The sequence below is a fragment of the Salvelinus alpinus genome, chromosome 28 (genome assembly GCF_045679555.1).
Source record: "Salvelinus alpinus chromosome 28, SLU_Salpinus.1, whole genome shotgun sequence".
NCBI classification, from domain to species: Eukaryota; Metazoa; Chordata; class Actinopteri; order Salmoniformes; family Salmonidae; genus Salvelinus; species Salvelinus alpinus.
The window spans coordinates 39,009,082-39,027,992 of NC_092113.1; the positions used below are offsets into that span (position 1 = coordinate 39,009,082).

The 18,911-nt window shown below is 41.0% G+C and overlaps 1 protein-coding gene across 3 annotated transcripts in view; it reads right to left on the bottom strand.

Annotated features, from left to right (window-relative positions):
* Window positions 1–18,911, bottom strand: part of LOC139557849 (copine-8-like) — a 217,468-nt gene that overhangs the window by 116,848 nt on the left and 81,709 nt on the right. The window contains exons 5-7 of one of the 3 annotated variants that reach the window (XM_071373098.1): window positions 13,598–13,637; window positions 12,739–12,753; window positions 12,398–12,477 (exon numbers count right to left, since the gene is read on the bottom strand). In XM_071373098.1, coding sequence (XP_071229199.1) covers window positions 12,398–12,477; window positions 12,739–12,753; window positions 13,598–13,637 — 135 coding nt within the window. The remainder of the gene's footprint in view (window positions 1–12,397; window positions 12,478–12,738; window positions 12,754–13,597; window positions 13,638–18,911) is intronic. The other 2 variants (XM_071373099.1, XM_071373100.1) reach the window with 2 other exon arrangements.

The following is an 18,911-nucleotide window of genomic DNA, read 5'->3' on the forward strand; positions in this document are numbered from 1 at the left end:
GTTTCCATTTTGTCTAGTATGGGCCTAGAGTTTCCATTTTGTCTACTATGGGACTAGAGTTTCCATTTTGTCTAGTATGGGACTAGAGTTTCCATTTTGTCTAGTATGGGACTAGAGTTTCCATTTTGTCTACTATGGGACTAGAGTTTCCATTTTGTCTAGTATGGGACTAGAGTTTCCATTTTGTCTAGTATGGGACTAGAGTTTCCATTTTGTCTTGTATGGGACTAGAGTTTCCATTTTGTCTACTATGGGACTAGAGTTTCCATTTTGTCTTGTATGGGACTAGAGTTTCCATTTTGTCTAGTATGGGCCTAGAGTTTCCATTTTGTCTAGTATGGGCCTAGAGTTTCCATTTTGTCTACTGTGGGACTAGAGTTTCCATTTTGTCTAGTGTGGGACTAGAGTTTCCATTTTGTCTAGTATGGGCCTAGAGTTTCCATTTTGTCTAGTATGGGACTAGAGTTTCCATTTTGTCTAGTATGGGCCTAGAGTTTCCATTTTGTCTAGTATGGGCCTAGAGTTTCCATTTTGTCTACTATGGGACTAGAGTTTCCATTTTGTCTAGTGTGGGCCTAGAGTTTCCATTTTGTCTAGTGTGGGACTAGAGTTTCCATTTTGTCTAGTATGGGACTAGAGTTTCCATTTTGTCTAGTATGGGACTAGAGTTTCCATTTTGTCTAGTATGGGCCTAGAGTTTCCATTTTGTCTACTATGGGACTAGAGTTTCCATTTTGTCTACTATGGGACTAGAGTTTCCATTTTGTCTAGTATGGGACTAGAGTTTCCATTTTGTCTAGTATGGGACTAGAGTTTCCATTTTGTCTAGTGTGGGACTAGAGTTTCCATTTTGTCTAGTATGGGCCTAGAGTTTCCATTTTGTCTACTATGGGACTAGAGTTTCCATTTTGTCTAGTATGGGACTAGAGTTTCCATTTTGTCTAGTATGGGACTAGAGTTTCCATTTTGTCTTGTATGGGACTAGAGTTTCCATTTTGTCTACTATGGGACTAGAGTTTCCATTTTGTCTAGTATGGGACTAGAGTTTCCATGTTGTCTAGTATGGGACTAGAGTTTCCATTTTGTCTACTATGGGACTAGAGTTTCCATTTTGTCTACTATGGGACTAGAGTTTCCATTTTGTCTAGTATGGGACTAGAGTTTCCATTTTGTCTAGTATGGGACTAGAGTATCCATTTTGTCTACTATGGGACTAGAGTTTCCATTTTGTCTAGTATGGGACTAGAGTTTCCATTTTGTCTTGTATGGGACTAGAGTTTCCATGTTGTCTTGTATGGGACTAGAGTTTCCATTTTGTCTAGTATGGGACTAGAGTTTCCATTTTGTCTTGTATGGGACTAGAGTTTCCATTTTGTCTACTATGGGACTAGAGTTTCCATTTAGTCTAGTATGGGACTAGAGTTTCCATTTTGTCTTGTTTGGGACTAGAGTTTCCATTTTGTCTACTATGGGACTAGAGTTTCCATTTTGTCTTGTATGGGACCAGAGTTTCCGTTTTGTCTAGTATGGGACTAGAGTTTCCATTTTGTCTTGTATGGGACTAGAGTTTCCATTTTGTCTAGTATGGGACTAGAGTTTCCATTTTGTCTAGTATGGGACTAGAGTTTCCATTTTGTCTAGTATGGGACTAGAGTTTCCATTTTGTCTACTATGGGACTAGAGTTTCCATTTTGTCTAGTATGGGACTAGAGTTTCCATTTTGTCTAGTATGGGACTAGAGTTTCCATGTTGTCTAGTATGCGACTAGAGTTTCCATTTTGTCTTGTATGGGACTAGAGTTTCCATTTTGTCTCGTATGGGACTAGAGTTTCCACTTTGTCTAGTATGGGACTAGAGTTTCCATTTTGTCTAGTATGGGACTAGAGTTTCCATTTTGTCTCGTATGGGACTAGAGTTTCCATTTTGTCTAGTATGGGACTAGAGTTTCCATTTTGTCTACTATGGGACTAGAGTTTCCATTTTGTCTAGTATGGGACTAGAGTTTCCATTTTGTCTACTATGGGACTAGAGTTTCCATTTTGTCTAGTATGGGACTATAGTTTCCATTTTGTCTAGTATGGGACTAGAGTTTCCATTTTGTCTACTATGGGACTAGAGTTTCCATTTAGTCTAGTATGGGACTAGAGTTTCCATTTTGTCTAGTATGGGACTAGAGTTTCCATTTTGTCTACTATGGGACTAGAGTTTCCATTTTGTCTAGTATGGGATTAGAGTTTCCATTTTGTCTACTATGGGACTAGAGTTTCCATTTTGTCTAGTATGGGACTAGAGTTTCCATTTTGTCTAGTATGGGACTAGAGTTTCCATTTTGTCTACTATGGGACTAGAGTTTCCATTTTGTCTAGTATGGGACTAGAGTTTCCATTTTGTCTACTATGGGACTAGAGTTTCCACTTTGTCTAGTATGGGACTAGAGTTTCCATTTTGTCTAGTATGGGACTAGAGTTTCCATTTTGTCTCGTATGGGACTAGAGCTTCCATTTTGTCTAGTATGGGACTAGAGTTTCCATTTTGTCTACTATGGGACTAGAGTTTCCATTTTGTCTAGTATGGGACTAGAGTTTCCATTTTGTCTACTATGGGACTAGAGTTTCCATTTTGTCTACTATGGGACTATAGTTTCCATTTTGTCTAGTATGGGACTAGAGTTTCCATTTTGTCTTGTATGGGACTAGAGTTTCCATTTTGTCTACTATGGGACTAGAGTTTCCATTTAGTCTAGTATGGGACTAGAGTTTCCATTTTGTCTACTATGGGACTAGAGTTTCCATTTTGTCTAGTATGGGATTAGAGTTTCCATTTTGTCTACTATGGGACTAGAGTTTCCATTTTGTCTAGTATGGGACTAGAGTTTCCATTTTGTCTAGTATGGGACTAGAGTTTCCATTTTGTCTACTATGGGACTAGAGTTTCCATTTTGTCTAGTATGGGACTAGAGTTTCCATTTTGTCTACTATGGGACTAGAGTTTCCATTTTGTCTTGTATGGGACTAGAGTTTCCATTTTGTCTAGTATGGGACTAGAGTTTCCATTTTGTCTAGTATGGGACTAGAGTTTCCATTTTGTCTAGTATGGGACTAGAGTTTCCATTTTGTCTACTATGGGACTAGAGTTTCCATTTTGTCTAGTATGGGACTAGAGTTTCCATTTTGTCTAGTATGGGACTAGAGTTTCCATTTTGTCTTGTATGGGACTAGAGTTTCCATTTTGTCTACTATGGGACTAGAGTTTCCATTTTGTCTAGTTATGGGACTAGAGTTTCCATTTTGTCTTGTATGGGACTAGAGTTTCCATTTTGTCTACTATGGGACTAGAGTTTCCATTTTGTCTTGTATGGGACCAGAGTTTCCATTTTGTCTAGTATGGGACTAGAGTTTCCATTTTGTCTTGTATGGGACTAGAGTTTCCATTTTGTCTAGTATGGGACTAGAGTTTCCATTTTGTCTAGTATGGGACTAGAGTTTCCATTTTGTCTAGTATGGGACTAGAGTTTCCATTTTGTCTAGTGTGGGACTAGAGTTTCCATTTTGTCTAGTATGGGCCTAGAGTTTCCATTTTGTCTACTATGGGACTAGAGTTTCCATTTTGTCTAGTATGGGACTAGAGTTTCCATTTTGTCTAGTATGGGACTAGAGTTTCCATTTTGTCTACTATGGGACTAGAGTTTCCATTTTGTCTAGTATGGGACTAGAGTTTCCATTTTGTCTAGTATGGGACTAGAGTTTCCATTTTGTCTTGTATGGGACTAGAGTTTCCATTTTGTCTACTATGGGACTAGAGTTTCCATTTTGTCTAGTATGGGACTAGAGTTTCCATGTTGTCTAGTATGGGACTAGAGTTTCCATTTTGTCTACTATGGGACTAGAGTTTCCATTTTGTCTACTATGGGACTAGAGTTTCCATTTTGTCTAGTATGGGACTAGAGTTTCCATTTTGTCTAGTATGGGACTAGAGTTTCCATTTTGTCTACTATGGGACTAGAGTTTCCATTTTGTCTAGTATGGGACTAGAGTTTCCATTTTGTCTTGTATGGGACTAGAGTTTCCATTTTGTCTTGTATGGGACTAGAGTTTCCATTTTGTCTAGTATGGGACTAGAGTTTCCATTTTGTCTTGTATGGGACTAGAGTTTCCATTTTGTCTACTATGGGACTAGAGTTTCCATTTTGTCTAGTATGGGACTAGAGTTTCCATTTTGTCTTGTATGGGACTAGAGTTTCCATTTTGTCTACTATGGGACTAGAGTTTCCATTTTGTCTTGTATGGGACCAGAGTTTCCATTTTGTCTAGTATGGGACTAGAGTTTCCATTTTGTCTTGTATGGGACTAGAGTTTCCATTTTGTCTAGTATGGGACTAGAGTTTCCATTTTGTCTAGTATGGGACTAGAGTTTCCATTTTGTCTAGTATGGGACTAGAGTTTCCATTTTGTCTACTATGGGACTAGAGTTTCCATTTTGTCTAGTATGGGACTAGAGTTTCCATTTTGTCTAGTATGGGACTAGAGTTTCCATGTTGTCTAGTATGCGACTAGAGTTTCCATTTTGTCTTGTATGGGACTAGAGTTTCCATTTTGTCTCGTATGGGACTAGAGTTTCCACTTTGTCTAGTATGGGACTAGAGTTTCCATTTTGTCTAGTATGGGACTAGAGTTTCCATTTTGTCTCGTATGGGACTAGAGTTTCCATTTTGTCTAGTATGGGACTAGAGTTTCCATTTTGTCTACTATGGGACTAGAGTTTCCATTTTGTCTAGTATGGGACTAGAGTTTCCATGTTGTCTAGTATGGGACTAGAGTTTCCATTTTGTCTACTATGGGACTAGAGTTTCCATTTTGTCTAGTATGGGACTACAGTTTCCATTTTGTCTAGTATGGGACTAGAGTTTCCATTTTGTCTTGTATGGGACTAGAGTTTCCATTTTGTCTACTATGGGACTAGAGTTTCCATTTAGTCTAGTATGGGACTAGAGTTTCCATTTTGTCTACTATGGGACTAGAGTTTCCATTTTGTCTAGTATGGGACTAGAGTTTCCATTTTGTCTAATATGGGACTAGAGTTTCCATTTTGTCTAGTATGGGACTAGAGTTTCCATTTTGTCTAGTATGGGACTAGAGTTTCCATTTTGTCTACTATGGGACTAGAGTTTCCATTTTGTCTAGTATGGGACTAGAGTTTCCATTTTGTCTACTATGGGACTAGAGTTTCCATTTTGTCTTGTATGGGACTAGAGTTTCCATTTTGTCTAGTATGGGACTAGAGTTTCCATTTTGTCTAGTATGGGACTAGAGTTTCCATTTTGTCTAGTATGGGACTAGAGTTTCCATTTAGGACGATTTGGTTTAGTTATCAGCTGAGTTAGATTTAGCTCAAAACAAATATCTTTCAGCCTATCAGATACTGGCATCAACCAATCCAGATTCAGATCTCCCACTAGACAAAATGAAACGGGCCTATTTATGTAACGAATATGAATTTGGAAATGATTCAATATTAAAGCATTAGACCTCTCACTAAAGGCTTCAGTCATACAAAAGCTATACTTAAATCCAAACTGGTTCTCTAGCAGATTAGTAAGAATGGCTAACCACGTGTTCAAGAATGGCCTTTTCCCCTTTATTCAGATTACAACCTCTCACTTTCGGTTATTTGAAAATTAAATCATCTCCAAAATATTGCATATTTTTTAAACAAGCCATAGAAAGTTTGGTTGCGATTTTTATTTAATCCATCAGAAAATACAGAACAAATATAGCAACAAATAGTATGGTTAAATTCAAATATACTAATTGATTTAAAAAAAATACATGGTATAATCTTTGTAAATTATATAAATGGGACTGGTGGAGTTAGATCACACATACAGCTAACAAAAATATATGGAAACGTCTGCTCTATCCAAAATTACACAAATGGCTCCTAGCCTTCCATGCATGTTTTCTGTCGCTAATACTAAAACTGAAACTAAATGTCTGTCTCTCATGTTGACAGTGTCTCTATTAGATGGTGTCTGTCTGTCTGTCTCTCATGTTGACAGTGTCTCTATTAGATGGTGTCGCCATGTCTGTCTCTCATGTTGGCAGTGTCTCTGTTAGATGGTGTCTCTCTGTCTGTCTCTCATGTTGGCAGTGTCTCTGTTAGATGGTGTCTGTCTGTCTGTCTCTCATGTTGACAGTGTCTCTATTAGATGGCGTCTGTCTGTCTGTCTCTCATGTTGACAGTGTCTCTATTAGATGGTGTCTGTCTGTCTGTCTCTCATGTTGGCAGTGTCTCTGTTAGATGGTGTCTCTCTGTCTGTCTCTCATGTTGGCAGTGTCTCTGTTAGATGGTGTGTCTCTGTCTGTCTCTCATGTTGGCAGTGTCTCTGTTAGATGGTGTCTGTCTGTCTGTCTCTCATGTTGACAGTGTCTCTATTAGATGGTGTCTGTCTGTCTGTCTCTCATGTTGGCAGTGTCTCTGTTAGATTGTGTCTGTCTGTCTGTCTCTCATGTTGACAGTGTCTCTATTAGATGGTGTCTGTCTGTCTGTCTCTCATGTTGACAGTGTCTCTATTAGATGGTGTCTGTCTGTCTGTCTCTCATGTTGACAGTGTCTCTGTTAGATGGTGTCTGTCTGTCTGTCTCTCATGTTGACAGTGTCTCTATTAGATGGTGTCTGTCTGTCTGTCTCTCATGTTGACAGTGTCTCTATTAGATGGTGTCTGTCTGTCTGTCTCTCATGTTGACAGTGTCTCTATTAGATGGTGTCTGTCTGTCTGTCTCTCATGTTGACAGTGTCTCTGTTAGATGGTGTCTGTCTGTCTGTCTCTCATGTTGACAGTGTCTCTATTAGATGGTGTCTGTCTGTCTGTCTCTCATGTTGACAGTGTCTCTGTTAGATGGTGTCTGTCTGTCTGTCTCTCATGTTGACAGTGTCTCTATTAGATGGTGTCTGTCTGTCTGTCTGTCTCTCATGTTGACAGTGTCTCTATTAGATGGTGTCTGTCTGTCTGTCTCTCATGTTGACAGTGTCTCTATTAGATGGTGTCTGTCTGTCTGTCTCTCATGTTGACAGTGTCTCTGTTAGATGGTGTCTGTCTGTCTGTCTCTCATGTTGACAGTGTCTCTATTAGATGGTGTCTCTCCATGGCAGATTGCTTCCCTAATGACAGTAACAGTGTTAGTGCAGGCAGGCAGGCAGGCAGGCAGGCGCACACACACACACACACACACACACACACACACACACACACACACACACACACACACACACACACACACACACACACACACACACACACACACACACACACACACACACACACACACACACACACACACACACACACACACACACACACACACACACACACACACACACACAGGAAGCCCCCGGTCCTGTTCAATTACTAGCGCCATCAACGCACACCAGTCTAATCTGAACACATCAAGTACTCCACAGATGGCTATAGACGACAGTCATATTTATCACCATCCCACAGCTAGAGTCTAGGGCATTGTCCCAAATGGCCTCCCATGTCCTTTATTGTGCACAAGTAGTGCACTATATAGGGAATATATACAGTATAGGGAATAGCGCAATTTGGGACACACTCTAGAACACATGGAAGCCAATGAAAGCGCTGGCTGGCTGTGTTACGTTCCAATGCACAGCCTCATATATAGAGAGCCAATGGTGCTTTTCGTGATCTAGTGGGCGACGTGGAGAAAGTCAAGCACACGGCAACTGGTGCAAGTACAATTTGGCTCTATGACTGAACACAGTTCAGCTCTTGAGGCGGAGCAAGCTCATTTCCTGTTTCAGTGTTACTGTTGATTGACCCAAGTGGTTGGTTGTTAGGGAACTCTCTATAAGAGCCACTGGGAAGGCGATGCAATGGGAACGAGGGCCATGCATGCTAAATATACATGTAGTGTTTCATTCTAAGACTACGTGGTGTGCTAGTGTGGGTGTTCGACCAGAACCAAGGGTTAGTTAAAGGTAGAGTCAGTGATACACCAAGTAAACAGCGATATCGGGCTGATTTCTGCTAAGACTAAGCGCGAGCTAGTCGTCTTGATTACTTTCTTATGTCATTCTCTCTGGCAGCAAAAGTTTAAAAAAAAGTGTTGATAGGGAACAGAATGCAGTCGGACCATCACATAATCACAGGCATATATATTACTCTTACAGAATTTCCACGTGGGCGAGGATATTGGACATGTAATCAAAGCCTACTAGATGATAACTTGTTTTTAACTAGGACAGAAGAATTTATAACTGACTTTTTCCAGACATAACATAAGTACAGCAGATCCCCTTATTGTACGGGACACGTTTAAATGTGCCTTTAGAGGCCATGCATTTCAGTAGTCATCTATAAAACAAAAGCAATTTAGGTCAAAAGAGTCCATATTAACAAAGGACATTGAAGGACTAACAGAACAGATAGATAGCAATACAAACAAAGGACATTGAAGGACTAACAGAACAGATAGATAGCAATACAAACGACCATAGAGGCTCAGAGTAAGTTAGAGGAAAAACAAAAAGAAATGGAGGAACTTATTCAAGAAAGATTCAGTGTAATATATATATTTATTTTTTAAAGTGAACTGGATGGAATATGGGGAAAAATGCACCAAATTCTTTTCCAATCTTCAACATAGAAATACGACCAATTTGTTTTACCTGAAACTTGTTACAAATGATGAAGTCACTCATGATTCACCGAACAATGTTTTGAAAGAGGAAGTAAAGTACTTTTAAGAATATGTTTTCGTTTCAGTCTCCTCCATCTCCACTAACCGAAGCTCATTGTATGGATTGTTTCTCTATTAATAATGTAAATGTACAGAAAGACTCAGAGGGAAAACTTCCTGATGCCATTAAAGCCTTTAAGTCCGGAGTGTGATGGTATACCAGAGGAAGTATACCAAACTTTTTTTGTTGATATTAATGTTTATTAATGATTCATGTTTTCTTTTAAATCCACAATTAGAATCCCTCCACAGCCTCATAGAGGATCTAGATACTTTTTCTAACCTCTCTGGATTAAAAGCAAATTATGATAAGTGTATTATATTAGGTATTGGATCACGAAAAAAATCGAACTTTTACATTAACGTATAGTCTACCAATAAAATGGTCTGACGGGGACGTGGACATACTCGTACTCGTACTCATACCCTGATTAACTCTTTAGTTATATCACAGTTTACCCTGATTAACTCTTTAGTCATATCACAGTTTACCCTGATTAACTCTTTAGTTATATCACAGTTCACCCTGATTAACTCTTTAGTCATATCACAGTTTACCCTGATTAACTCTTTAGTTATATCACAGTTTACCCTGATTAACTCTTTAGTCATATCACAGTTCACCCTGATTAACTCTTTAGTCATATCACAGTTCACCCTGATTAACTCTTTAGTCATATCACAGTTTACCCTGATTAACTCTTTAGTCATATCACAGTTTACCCTGATTAACTCTTTAGTCATATCACAGTTTACCCTGATTAACTCTTTAGTCATATCACAGTTCACCCTGATTAACTCTTTAGTCATATCACAGTTCACACTGATTAACTCTTTAGTTATATCACAGTTTACCCTGATTAACTCTTTAGTTATATCACAGTTTACCCTGATTAACTCTTTAGTCATATCACAGTTCACCCTGATTAACTCTTTAGTTATATCACAGTTCACCCTGATTAACTCTTTAGTCATATCACAGTTCACCCTGATTAACTCTTTAGTCATATCACAGTTTACCCTGATTAACTCTTTAGTTATATCACAGTTTACCCTGATTAACTCTTTAGTCATATCACAGTTTACCTTGATTAACTCTTTAGTCATATCACAGTTTACCCTGATTAACTCTTTAGTTATATCACAGTTTACCCTGATTAACTCTTTAGTTATATCACAGTTTACCCTGATTAACTCTTTAGTTATATCACAGTTTACCCTGATTAACTCTTTAGTCATATCACAGTTTACCCTGATTAACTCTTTAGTTATATCACAGTTTACCCTGATTAACTCTTCAGTCATATCACAGTTTACCCTGATTAACTCTTTAGTCATATCACAGTTTACCCTGATTAACTCTTTAGTTATATCACAGTTTACCCTGATTAACTCTTTAGTCATATCACAGTTTACCCTGATTAACTCTTTAGTCATATCACAGTTTACCCTGATTAACTCTTTAGTCATATCACAGTTTACCCTGATTAACTCTTCAGTCATATCACAGCTCATCCTGATTAACTCTTTAGTTATATCACAGTTTACCCTGATTAACTCTTTAGTCATATCACAGTTTACCCTGATTAACTCTTTAGTCATATCACAGTTTACCCTGATTAACTCTTTAGTCATATCACAGTTTACCCTGATTAACTCTTTAGTCATATCACAGTTTACCCTGATTAACTCTTTAGTTATATCACAGTTTACCCTGATTAACTCTTTAGTTATATCACAGTTTACCCTGATTAACTCTTCAGTCATATCACAGTTTACCCTGATTAACTCTTTAGTCATATCACAGTTTACCCTGATTAACTCTTTAGTTATATCACAGTTTACCCTGATTAACTCTTTAGTCATATCACAGTTTACCCTGATTAACTCTTTAGTTATATCACAGTTTACCCTGATTAACTCTTCAGTCATATCACAGTTCATCCTGATTAACTCTTCAGTCATATCACAGTTCATCCTGATTAACTCTTTAGTCATATCACAGTTTACCTATTTGCTTATGGTTTTGCCTACACCTAGTGACCTGCTTTTTAAATTATATGAGCAAAAAAATAACATTTAATTTGGTATGGCATGCCAGACAAAATTAAAAGGGCCTATTTTTTATAATGAATATGAATTCGGAGGGCAGAAATGATTAAATATGAAAGCATTAGAACTCTCACTAAAGGCATCAGCCATACAAAAGTTATACTTCAATCCAGAATGGTTCTCTAGTAAATTAGCAAGAATGTCTCACCTCATGTTCAAGAATGGCCTTTTTCCCTTTATTCAGATTACAACCGCTCACTTTCGGTAATTTGATGGTGGAGTTATGTCACACATGCAGCTAACACAGACATATGTAAATGTCTGCTCTACCCAAAAGTACAACCAACTAATTGCAGCATTACCACAGAAATGGCGGAGGCAAGTGGAAGGGGGGAAAAAGTAAGGAACTTCTCTGTCGGATTAAAGACCAAAAATGGTTAAAGAAAATGGTGATAAATAAAAATATATACCAGTTTCATTTTAAATAGTTGGGAAGAGATTTTCGATGTACCGATTCCATGGCACATGGTTTATGAATTGATATGCAAAACAACGCCGGATTCAAAACGTATAATTTTTTTATTTAAATTACTATACAAAATTCTTGCAACCAATAGAATAGTATATATATAGGGGATACAACCTTCCCAGCTCTGCAGATTCTGCTGTGAGGAGGCAGAGTCATTAGATCATTTATTTTGGTATTGTCCATATGTAGCTCGTTTTTGGTCACAGGTCCAGGAATGGCTGAAGAATTGAAACATTTGCCTAGAACTACAGATGGCAATACTGGGGGATTTGAAAAGCCATAGTCAATCAATCAATAATATAATAATTATTTTAGCAAAAACGTTTATCTTTAATTTACAATCTGTAGAAGCTATGAGAATAGAAAGGTTCAGTACTTTTGTGAAGCATCACAGCACAGTTGAAAATGATATGGCAAATAGAAATCCGAAATGGATGATGTTGAGAGATAGATGGGAGGCGTTGAATGGAGCTGAAGGGTGTAACTAATAACAACAAGATAACCAATGTAAAGCATACGGGGTTTGTAAAATGTTTATAGGTTCAGAACTTTTGTGAAACAGCACAGTTCAAAATGTATAGCAAATAGAAATCAAACTGGATGGACATCAGAAAAATTATATTTATCCCCAAAATATATGAGGGACTGGAAATGATTCAGACATGTACATTGATGGAAGCAACAATCTATCCGCAATATTAAAGCTGATCCACCCCTTAAAAAAATGATATAAGAATTAAAAAGACTAAGTGCGAGGTTAAACTTCTCTGCTCTATTGGTCTCATAGCCATCACACTGTAGCAGATTGAAGCACAGCCGTGTACATGCTCAAATCCTCTGTGAGTGCATCATCTTGCACCTTGTTCATCTGCAACTTCTTCGGTTCATCCTGATGCTCGTGGTCACGTCATAGTCTCAGTTTAAGACCAATTCTACTTACCCACACAGGCCAACCAATCAATCAACCAAACAACCAATCAACCAATCAACCAATCAACCAATCAACCAATCAACCAATCAACCAATCAACCAATCAACCAAGGGCAGCACTACTCACCCAAGGGGTTTCTCCAGTCGACTGGCGGGGGATCCTACGATCTCTCCCAGAGTACAGAACACCTGCCCCAAGAAGTCCTGCTGGAGGGACAGGGGGAGGCAGGAAAGACGGAGGAGTGAGGCGTGACGGGGAAGGGGGTGTTAATGGGGAAACAGGGAAAGCAGGGAGAGACGGGTGAGAAAGGAGGGAGAGAGGGGGTTCAGGGGAGAGATGGGGGAGACGGGGGAGACGGGGTAACAAGGACAGTTGGTGTGGTTAGGATGGAGCTAAGCAGTGTGTTATAAGCCTTTATTTTAGGCTTTGTTATAAGCATAAAGTTTTCAGAGGAGTCAAACACGTACGTCAATGTCGGAGGGCTTCCAGGGAGAAGGAGGAAGAGGATGAGGAAGAGGAGGAGGGGTACACCAGGCAGCAGCATAGACAACAACAACAACAGAGCATATCATGTAGGCACAAGACTCAAACCATACAACACCATCATAAAAACAAGGACAAGAGAAAACAGGAGAGAGGGAGAGAAGTGGAGAAGAGGGTGGTAGAGAAATAAGGGATGAAGAGGGAAGTGGTTTTTGTGTGAGAGGAGAGAGCTATTAACGAGTACAAAACAATAAATATAGTCATGACAAATGTGGAAATAATGATGAATATTCTGCTATTATGCAAACTGCTAGCTGCAAATATAATTATAATTGTGTATGTGTGAGCAATGGGTTGCTTATCAAAGCTTTCACTGCACCATCCATTGGTCATCATTACTTGTGAGTACATTGCTAATAGCATTGGAGTACAATACATCATGCCTAGAGGTTCGGAAAATGGGTTTGACAAGCTTTGATAAAGGCGTGACAAATTACAGTGCTTCATTAAATCATAACTACACACAAAAAATATATATATTTGGATTCTTATGAAAGCTACTCACTATCAATACATAAAGTAATATGTTATATTTATATATACAAATGAAAAGGCGCACGGACAGACAGCAAGGCCACATTGTGAAACTATGAGAAGTAAGGCATTGTTATGCACTATTTGGATTTTGATTAGCATAAAACAAAAAAATAAGGAATGGGATGCATTTCAAAATAAAAGTTCCCATTTTAAAAACAAAAGTTTCCATTCATAGAGGATAGATTTGCAAAGTAAAAAACAAACAACTATAAGGCATGAGCACAGAGCGATAACTTTTTCACTTACATGCTTTGCCAGATCTGGACTTTTGGAATCGATATCATATCTGAAATCAGAAAGAAACACACATTAAAGAGGCAAGAGCTGACAGGAGCCGGAGAGAAAACTATTTGTGGCTTAACTGGCGTTTGAACATTAACAAATAGAACCAAAGTGATTTGATACAATGACATTTGGACAAACAGAAAGCCACTCAAAATCTATTTATATTAACTTGAAATGACAAATTGTTAGCCAGTATAACCACTTATTTCACTTAATCCTTCTACACTTCATGAATGACGTCTATTTTCCTTTCACTGTTGTCCAAGACTTCCCTGCTGTCACTCACCCATTCACTTTTGAAACAATAACGTTTAAAAAATATATGTCTTAGCAGCTGCTGCCGGTGATAAACTTTGGCTAAAAGTAATTCAACTTGAATGTGTCCACTGTCCACACATCCTCATCCCCCAATTCCCTGACTGAGTTACTATATAAGTAAAGGACCCAAAATAAGTTAAGTCACTATCCTCTGACACGTTCAGCAGAGGACTAATTACAGAGCTACTGAGGACTAACTACAGAGGACTGATGACAGAGCTACAGAGGACTAATGACAGAGCTACAGAGGACTGATGACAGAGCTACAGAGGACTAATGACAGAGCTACAGAGGACTGATGACAGAGCTACAGAGGACCGATCACAGAGATACAGAGGACTGATGACAGAGCTACAAAGCACTGATGACAGAGCTATAGAGGACTAACTACATAGCTACAGAGGACTGATGACAGAGCTACAGAGGACTGATGACAGAGCTACAGAGGACTGATGACAGAGCTATAGAGGACTGATGACAGAGCTACAGAGGACTGATCACAGAGCTACAGAGGACTGATGACAGAGCTATAGAGGACTGATGACAGAGCTACAGAGGAATGATCACAGAGCTACAGAGGACTGATGACAGAGCTACAGAGGACTAACTACAGAGGACTGATCACAGAGCAACAGAGGACTGATCACTGAGCTACAGAGGACTGATCACTGAGCTACAGAGGACTGATCACAAAGCTATAGAGGACTGATCACAGAGCTACAGAGGACTGATGACAGAGCTGCAGAGGACTGATGACAGAGCTACAGAGGACTGATCACAAAGCTATAGAGGACTGATCACAGAGCAACAGAGGACTGATCACTGAGCTACAGAGGACTGATCACTGAGCTACAGAGGACTGATCACAAAGCTATAGAGGACTGATCACAGAGCTACAGAGGACTGATGACAGAGCTGCAGAGGACTGATGACTGAGCTACAGAGGACTGATCACTGAGCTACAGAGGCTGGATATGAACAGAGGGAGGCTAGCTACAGTATCATAAAGTCCATTAGGACATCTGTCTCTACACAGTAGAAAGCAAAATATAACGCTAGACAGACTATAGTTATTTTCTTATACATTTCTTTCCCCTTGTTGACGTGCGCTGAGGTGAGGTACAGAGGGAGTTAAGGGAATAAGGAAATTATCTCCATTCTCAAAGCCTCTTAATAAAGTGTCACCTCTGCCCTGCACTCTGATTGGGCCTTTCAAGACGACGAGAGGGGCTGTTATGCAAGAGGAGGAGGTAGGACGGAGGGGGAGGGAAAGAGGATATAGTAGGTACGAGGGAGGAGAAGGGAAAGAGGATATAGTAGGTACGAGGGAGGAGAAGGGAAAGAGGATATAGTAGGTACGAGCGAGGAGGGAGGAGGAGGGACAGAGGATATAGTAGGTAGGATGGAAGAGGGAGGAGGAGGGAAATAGGATATAGTAGGTAGGATGGAGGAGGGAGGAGGAGGGAAAGATGATATAGTAGGTAGGATGGAGGAGGGAGGAGGAGGGAAAGAGGATATAGTAGGTAGGATGGAGGAGGGAAAGAGGATATAGTAGGTAGGATGGAAGAGGGAGGAGGAGGGAAAGAGGATATAGATAGTAGGTAGGATGTAGGAGGGATGAGGAGGGAAAGAGAATATAGTAGGTAGGATGGAGGAGGAGGGAAAGAGGATATAGTAGGTAGGATGGAGGAGGAGGGAAAGAGGATATAGTAGGTAGGATGAAGGAGGAGGGAAAGAGAATATAGTAGGTAGGATGAAGGAGGGAGGAGGAGGGAAAGAGGATATAGTAGGTAGGATGGAGGAAGGAAGAGGAGGGAAAGATGATATAGTAGGTAGGATGAGGAGGGAGGAGGAGGGAAAGAGGATATAGTAGGTAGGATGGAGGAGGAGGGAAAGAGGATATAGTAGGTAGGATGGAGGAGGGAGGAGGAGGGAAAGAGGATATAGTAGGTAGGATGGAGGAGGGAGGGAGTAGGAGGGAAAGAGGATATAGTAGGTAGGATGGAGGAAGGAGGAGGAGGGAAAGAGGATATAGTAGGTACGAGGGAGGAGGGAGGAGGAGGGAAAGAGGATATAGTAGGTAGGATGGAGGAGGGAGGAGGAGGGAAAGAGGATATAGTAGGTACGAGGGAGGAGGGAGGAGAGGGAAAGAGAATATAGTAGGTAGGATGGAGGAGGGAGGAGGAGGGAAATAGGATATAGTAGGTAGGATGGAGGAGGGAGGAGGAGGGAAAGATGATATAGTAGGTAGGATGGAGGAGGGAGGAGGAGGGAAAGAGGATATAGTAGGTAGGATGAGGAGGGAGGAGGAGGGAAAGAAGATATAGTAGGTAGGATGGAGGAATGAGGAGGAGGAAAAGAGGATATAGTAGGTAGGATGGAGGAGGAGGGAAAGAGGATATAGTAGGTAGGAGGAGGAGGGAGGAGGAGGGAAAGAGGATATAGATAGTAGGTAGGATGTAGGAGGGATGAGGAGGGAAAGAGAATATAGTAGGTAGGATGGAGGAGGGAGGAGGAGGGAAAGAGGATATAGTAGGTAGGATGGAGGAGGGAGGAGGAGGGAAAGAGGATATAGATAGTAGGTAGGATGTAGGAGGGATGAGGAGGGAAAGAGAATATAGTAGGTAGGATGGAGGAGGAGGGAAAGAGGATATAGTAGGTAGGATGAAGGAGGGAGGTGGAGGGAAAGAGGATATAGTAGGTAGGATGGAGGAGGGAGGAGGAGGGAAAGATGATATAGTAGGTAGGATGGAGGAGGGAGGAGAAGGGAAAGAGGATATAGTAGGTAGGATGAGGGGGGAGGAGGAGGGAAAGAGGATATAGTAGGTAGGATGAGGAGGGAGGAGGAGTGAAAGAGGATATAGATAGTAGGTAGGATGTAGGAGGGATGAGGAGGGTAAGAGAATATAGTAGGTAGGATGGAGGAGGAGGAAAAGAGGATATAGTAGGTAGGATGGAGGAGGGATGAGGAGGGAAAGATGATATAGTAGGTAGGATGAGGGGGGAGGAGGAGGGAAAGAGGATATAGATAGTAGGTAGGATGAGGAGGGAGGAGGAGGGAAAGAGGATATAGTAGGTAGGATGAGGAGGGAGGAGGACGGAAATAGGATATAGTAGGTAGGATGAGGAGGGAGGAGGAGGGAAAGAGGATATAGATAGTAGGTAGGATGTAGGATGGAGGAGGAGGGAAATAGGATATAGTAGGTAGGATGGAGGAGGGAGGAGGAGGGAAAGAGGATATAATAGGTAGGATGGAGGAGGGAGGAGGAGGGAAAGAGGATATAGATAGTAGGTAGGATGTAGGAGGGATGAGGAGGGTAAGAGAATATAGTAGGTAGGATGGAGGAGGAGGGAAAGAGGATATAGTAGGTAGGATGAGGAGGGAGGAGGAGGGAAAGAGGATATAGTAGGTAGGATGGAGGGAGGAGGAGGAGGGAATGAGGATATAGTAGGTAGGATGGAGGAGGGAGGAGGAGGGAAAGAGGATATAGTAGGTAGGATGGAGGAGGAGGGAAAGAGGATATAGATAGTAGGTAGGATGGAGGAGGAGGGAAAGAGGATATAGTAGGTAGGATGTAGGATGGAGGAGGAGGGAAAGAGAATATAGTAGGTAGGATGAGGAGGGAGGAGGAGGGAAAGAGGATATAGTAGGTAGGATGTAGGATGGAGGAGGAGGGAAAGAGGATATAGTAGGTAGGATGGAGGAGGGAGGAGGAGGGAAAGATGATATAGTAGGTAGGATGGAGGAGGGAGAAGGAGGGAAAGAGGATATAGTAGGTAGGATGAGGAGGGAGGAGGAGGGAAAGAGGATATAGATAGTAGGTAGAATGTAGAATGGAGGAGTAGGGAAAGAGGATATAGTAGGTAGGATGGAGGAGGGAGGAGGAGGGAAAGAGGATATAGTAGGTAGGATGGAGGAGGGAGGAGGGAAAGAGGATATAGATAGTAGGTAGGATGTAGGAGGGATGAGGAGGGTAAGAGAATATAGTAGGTAGGATGGAGGAGGAGGAAAAGAGGATATAGTAGGTAGGATGAGGAGGGAGGAGGAGGGAAAGAGGATATAGTAGGTAGGATGAGGAGGGAGGAGGACGGAAATAGGATATAGTATGTAGGATGAGGAGGGAGGAGGAGGGAAAGAGGATATAGATAGTAGGTAGGATGTAGGATGGAAGAGGAGGGAAATCGGATATAGTAGGTAGGATGGAGGAGGGAGGAGGAGGGAAAGAGGATATAATAGGTAGGATGGAGGAGGGAGGAGGAGGGAAAGAGGATATAGATAGTAGGTAGGATGTAGGAGGGATGAGGAGGGTAAGAGAATATAGTAGGTAGGATGGAGGAGGAGGGAAAGAGGATATAGTAGGTAGGATGAGGAGGGAGGAGGAGGGAAAGAGGATATAGTAGGTAGGATGGAGGAAGGAGGAGGAGGAAAAGAGGATATAGTAGGTAGGATGGAGGAGGGAGGAGGAGGGAAAGAGGATATAGTAGGTAGGATGGAGGAGGAGGGAAAGAGGATATAGATAGTAGGTAGGATGGAGGAGGAGGGAAAGAGGATATAGTAGGTAGGATGTAGGATGGAGGAGGAGGGAAAGAGAATATAGTAGGTAGGATGAGGAGGGAGGAGGAGGGAAAGAGGATATAGTAGGTAGGATGTAGGATGGAGGAGGAGGGAAAGAGGATATAGTAGGTAGGATGGAGGAGGGAGGAGGAGGGAAAGATGATATAGTAGGTAGGATGGAGGAGGGAGAAGGAGGGAAAGAGGATATAGTAGGTAGGATGAGGAGGGAGGAGGAGGGAAAGAGGATATAGATAGTAGGTAGAATGTAGGATGGAGGAGTAGGGAAAGAGGATATAGTAGGTAGGATGGAGGAGGGAGGAGGAGGGAAAGAGGATATAGTAGGTAGGATGGAGGAGGGAAAGAGGATATAGATAGTAGGTAGGATGTAGGAGGGATGAGGAG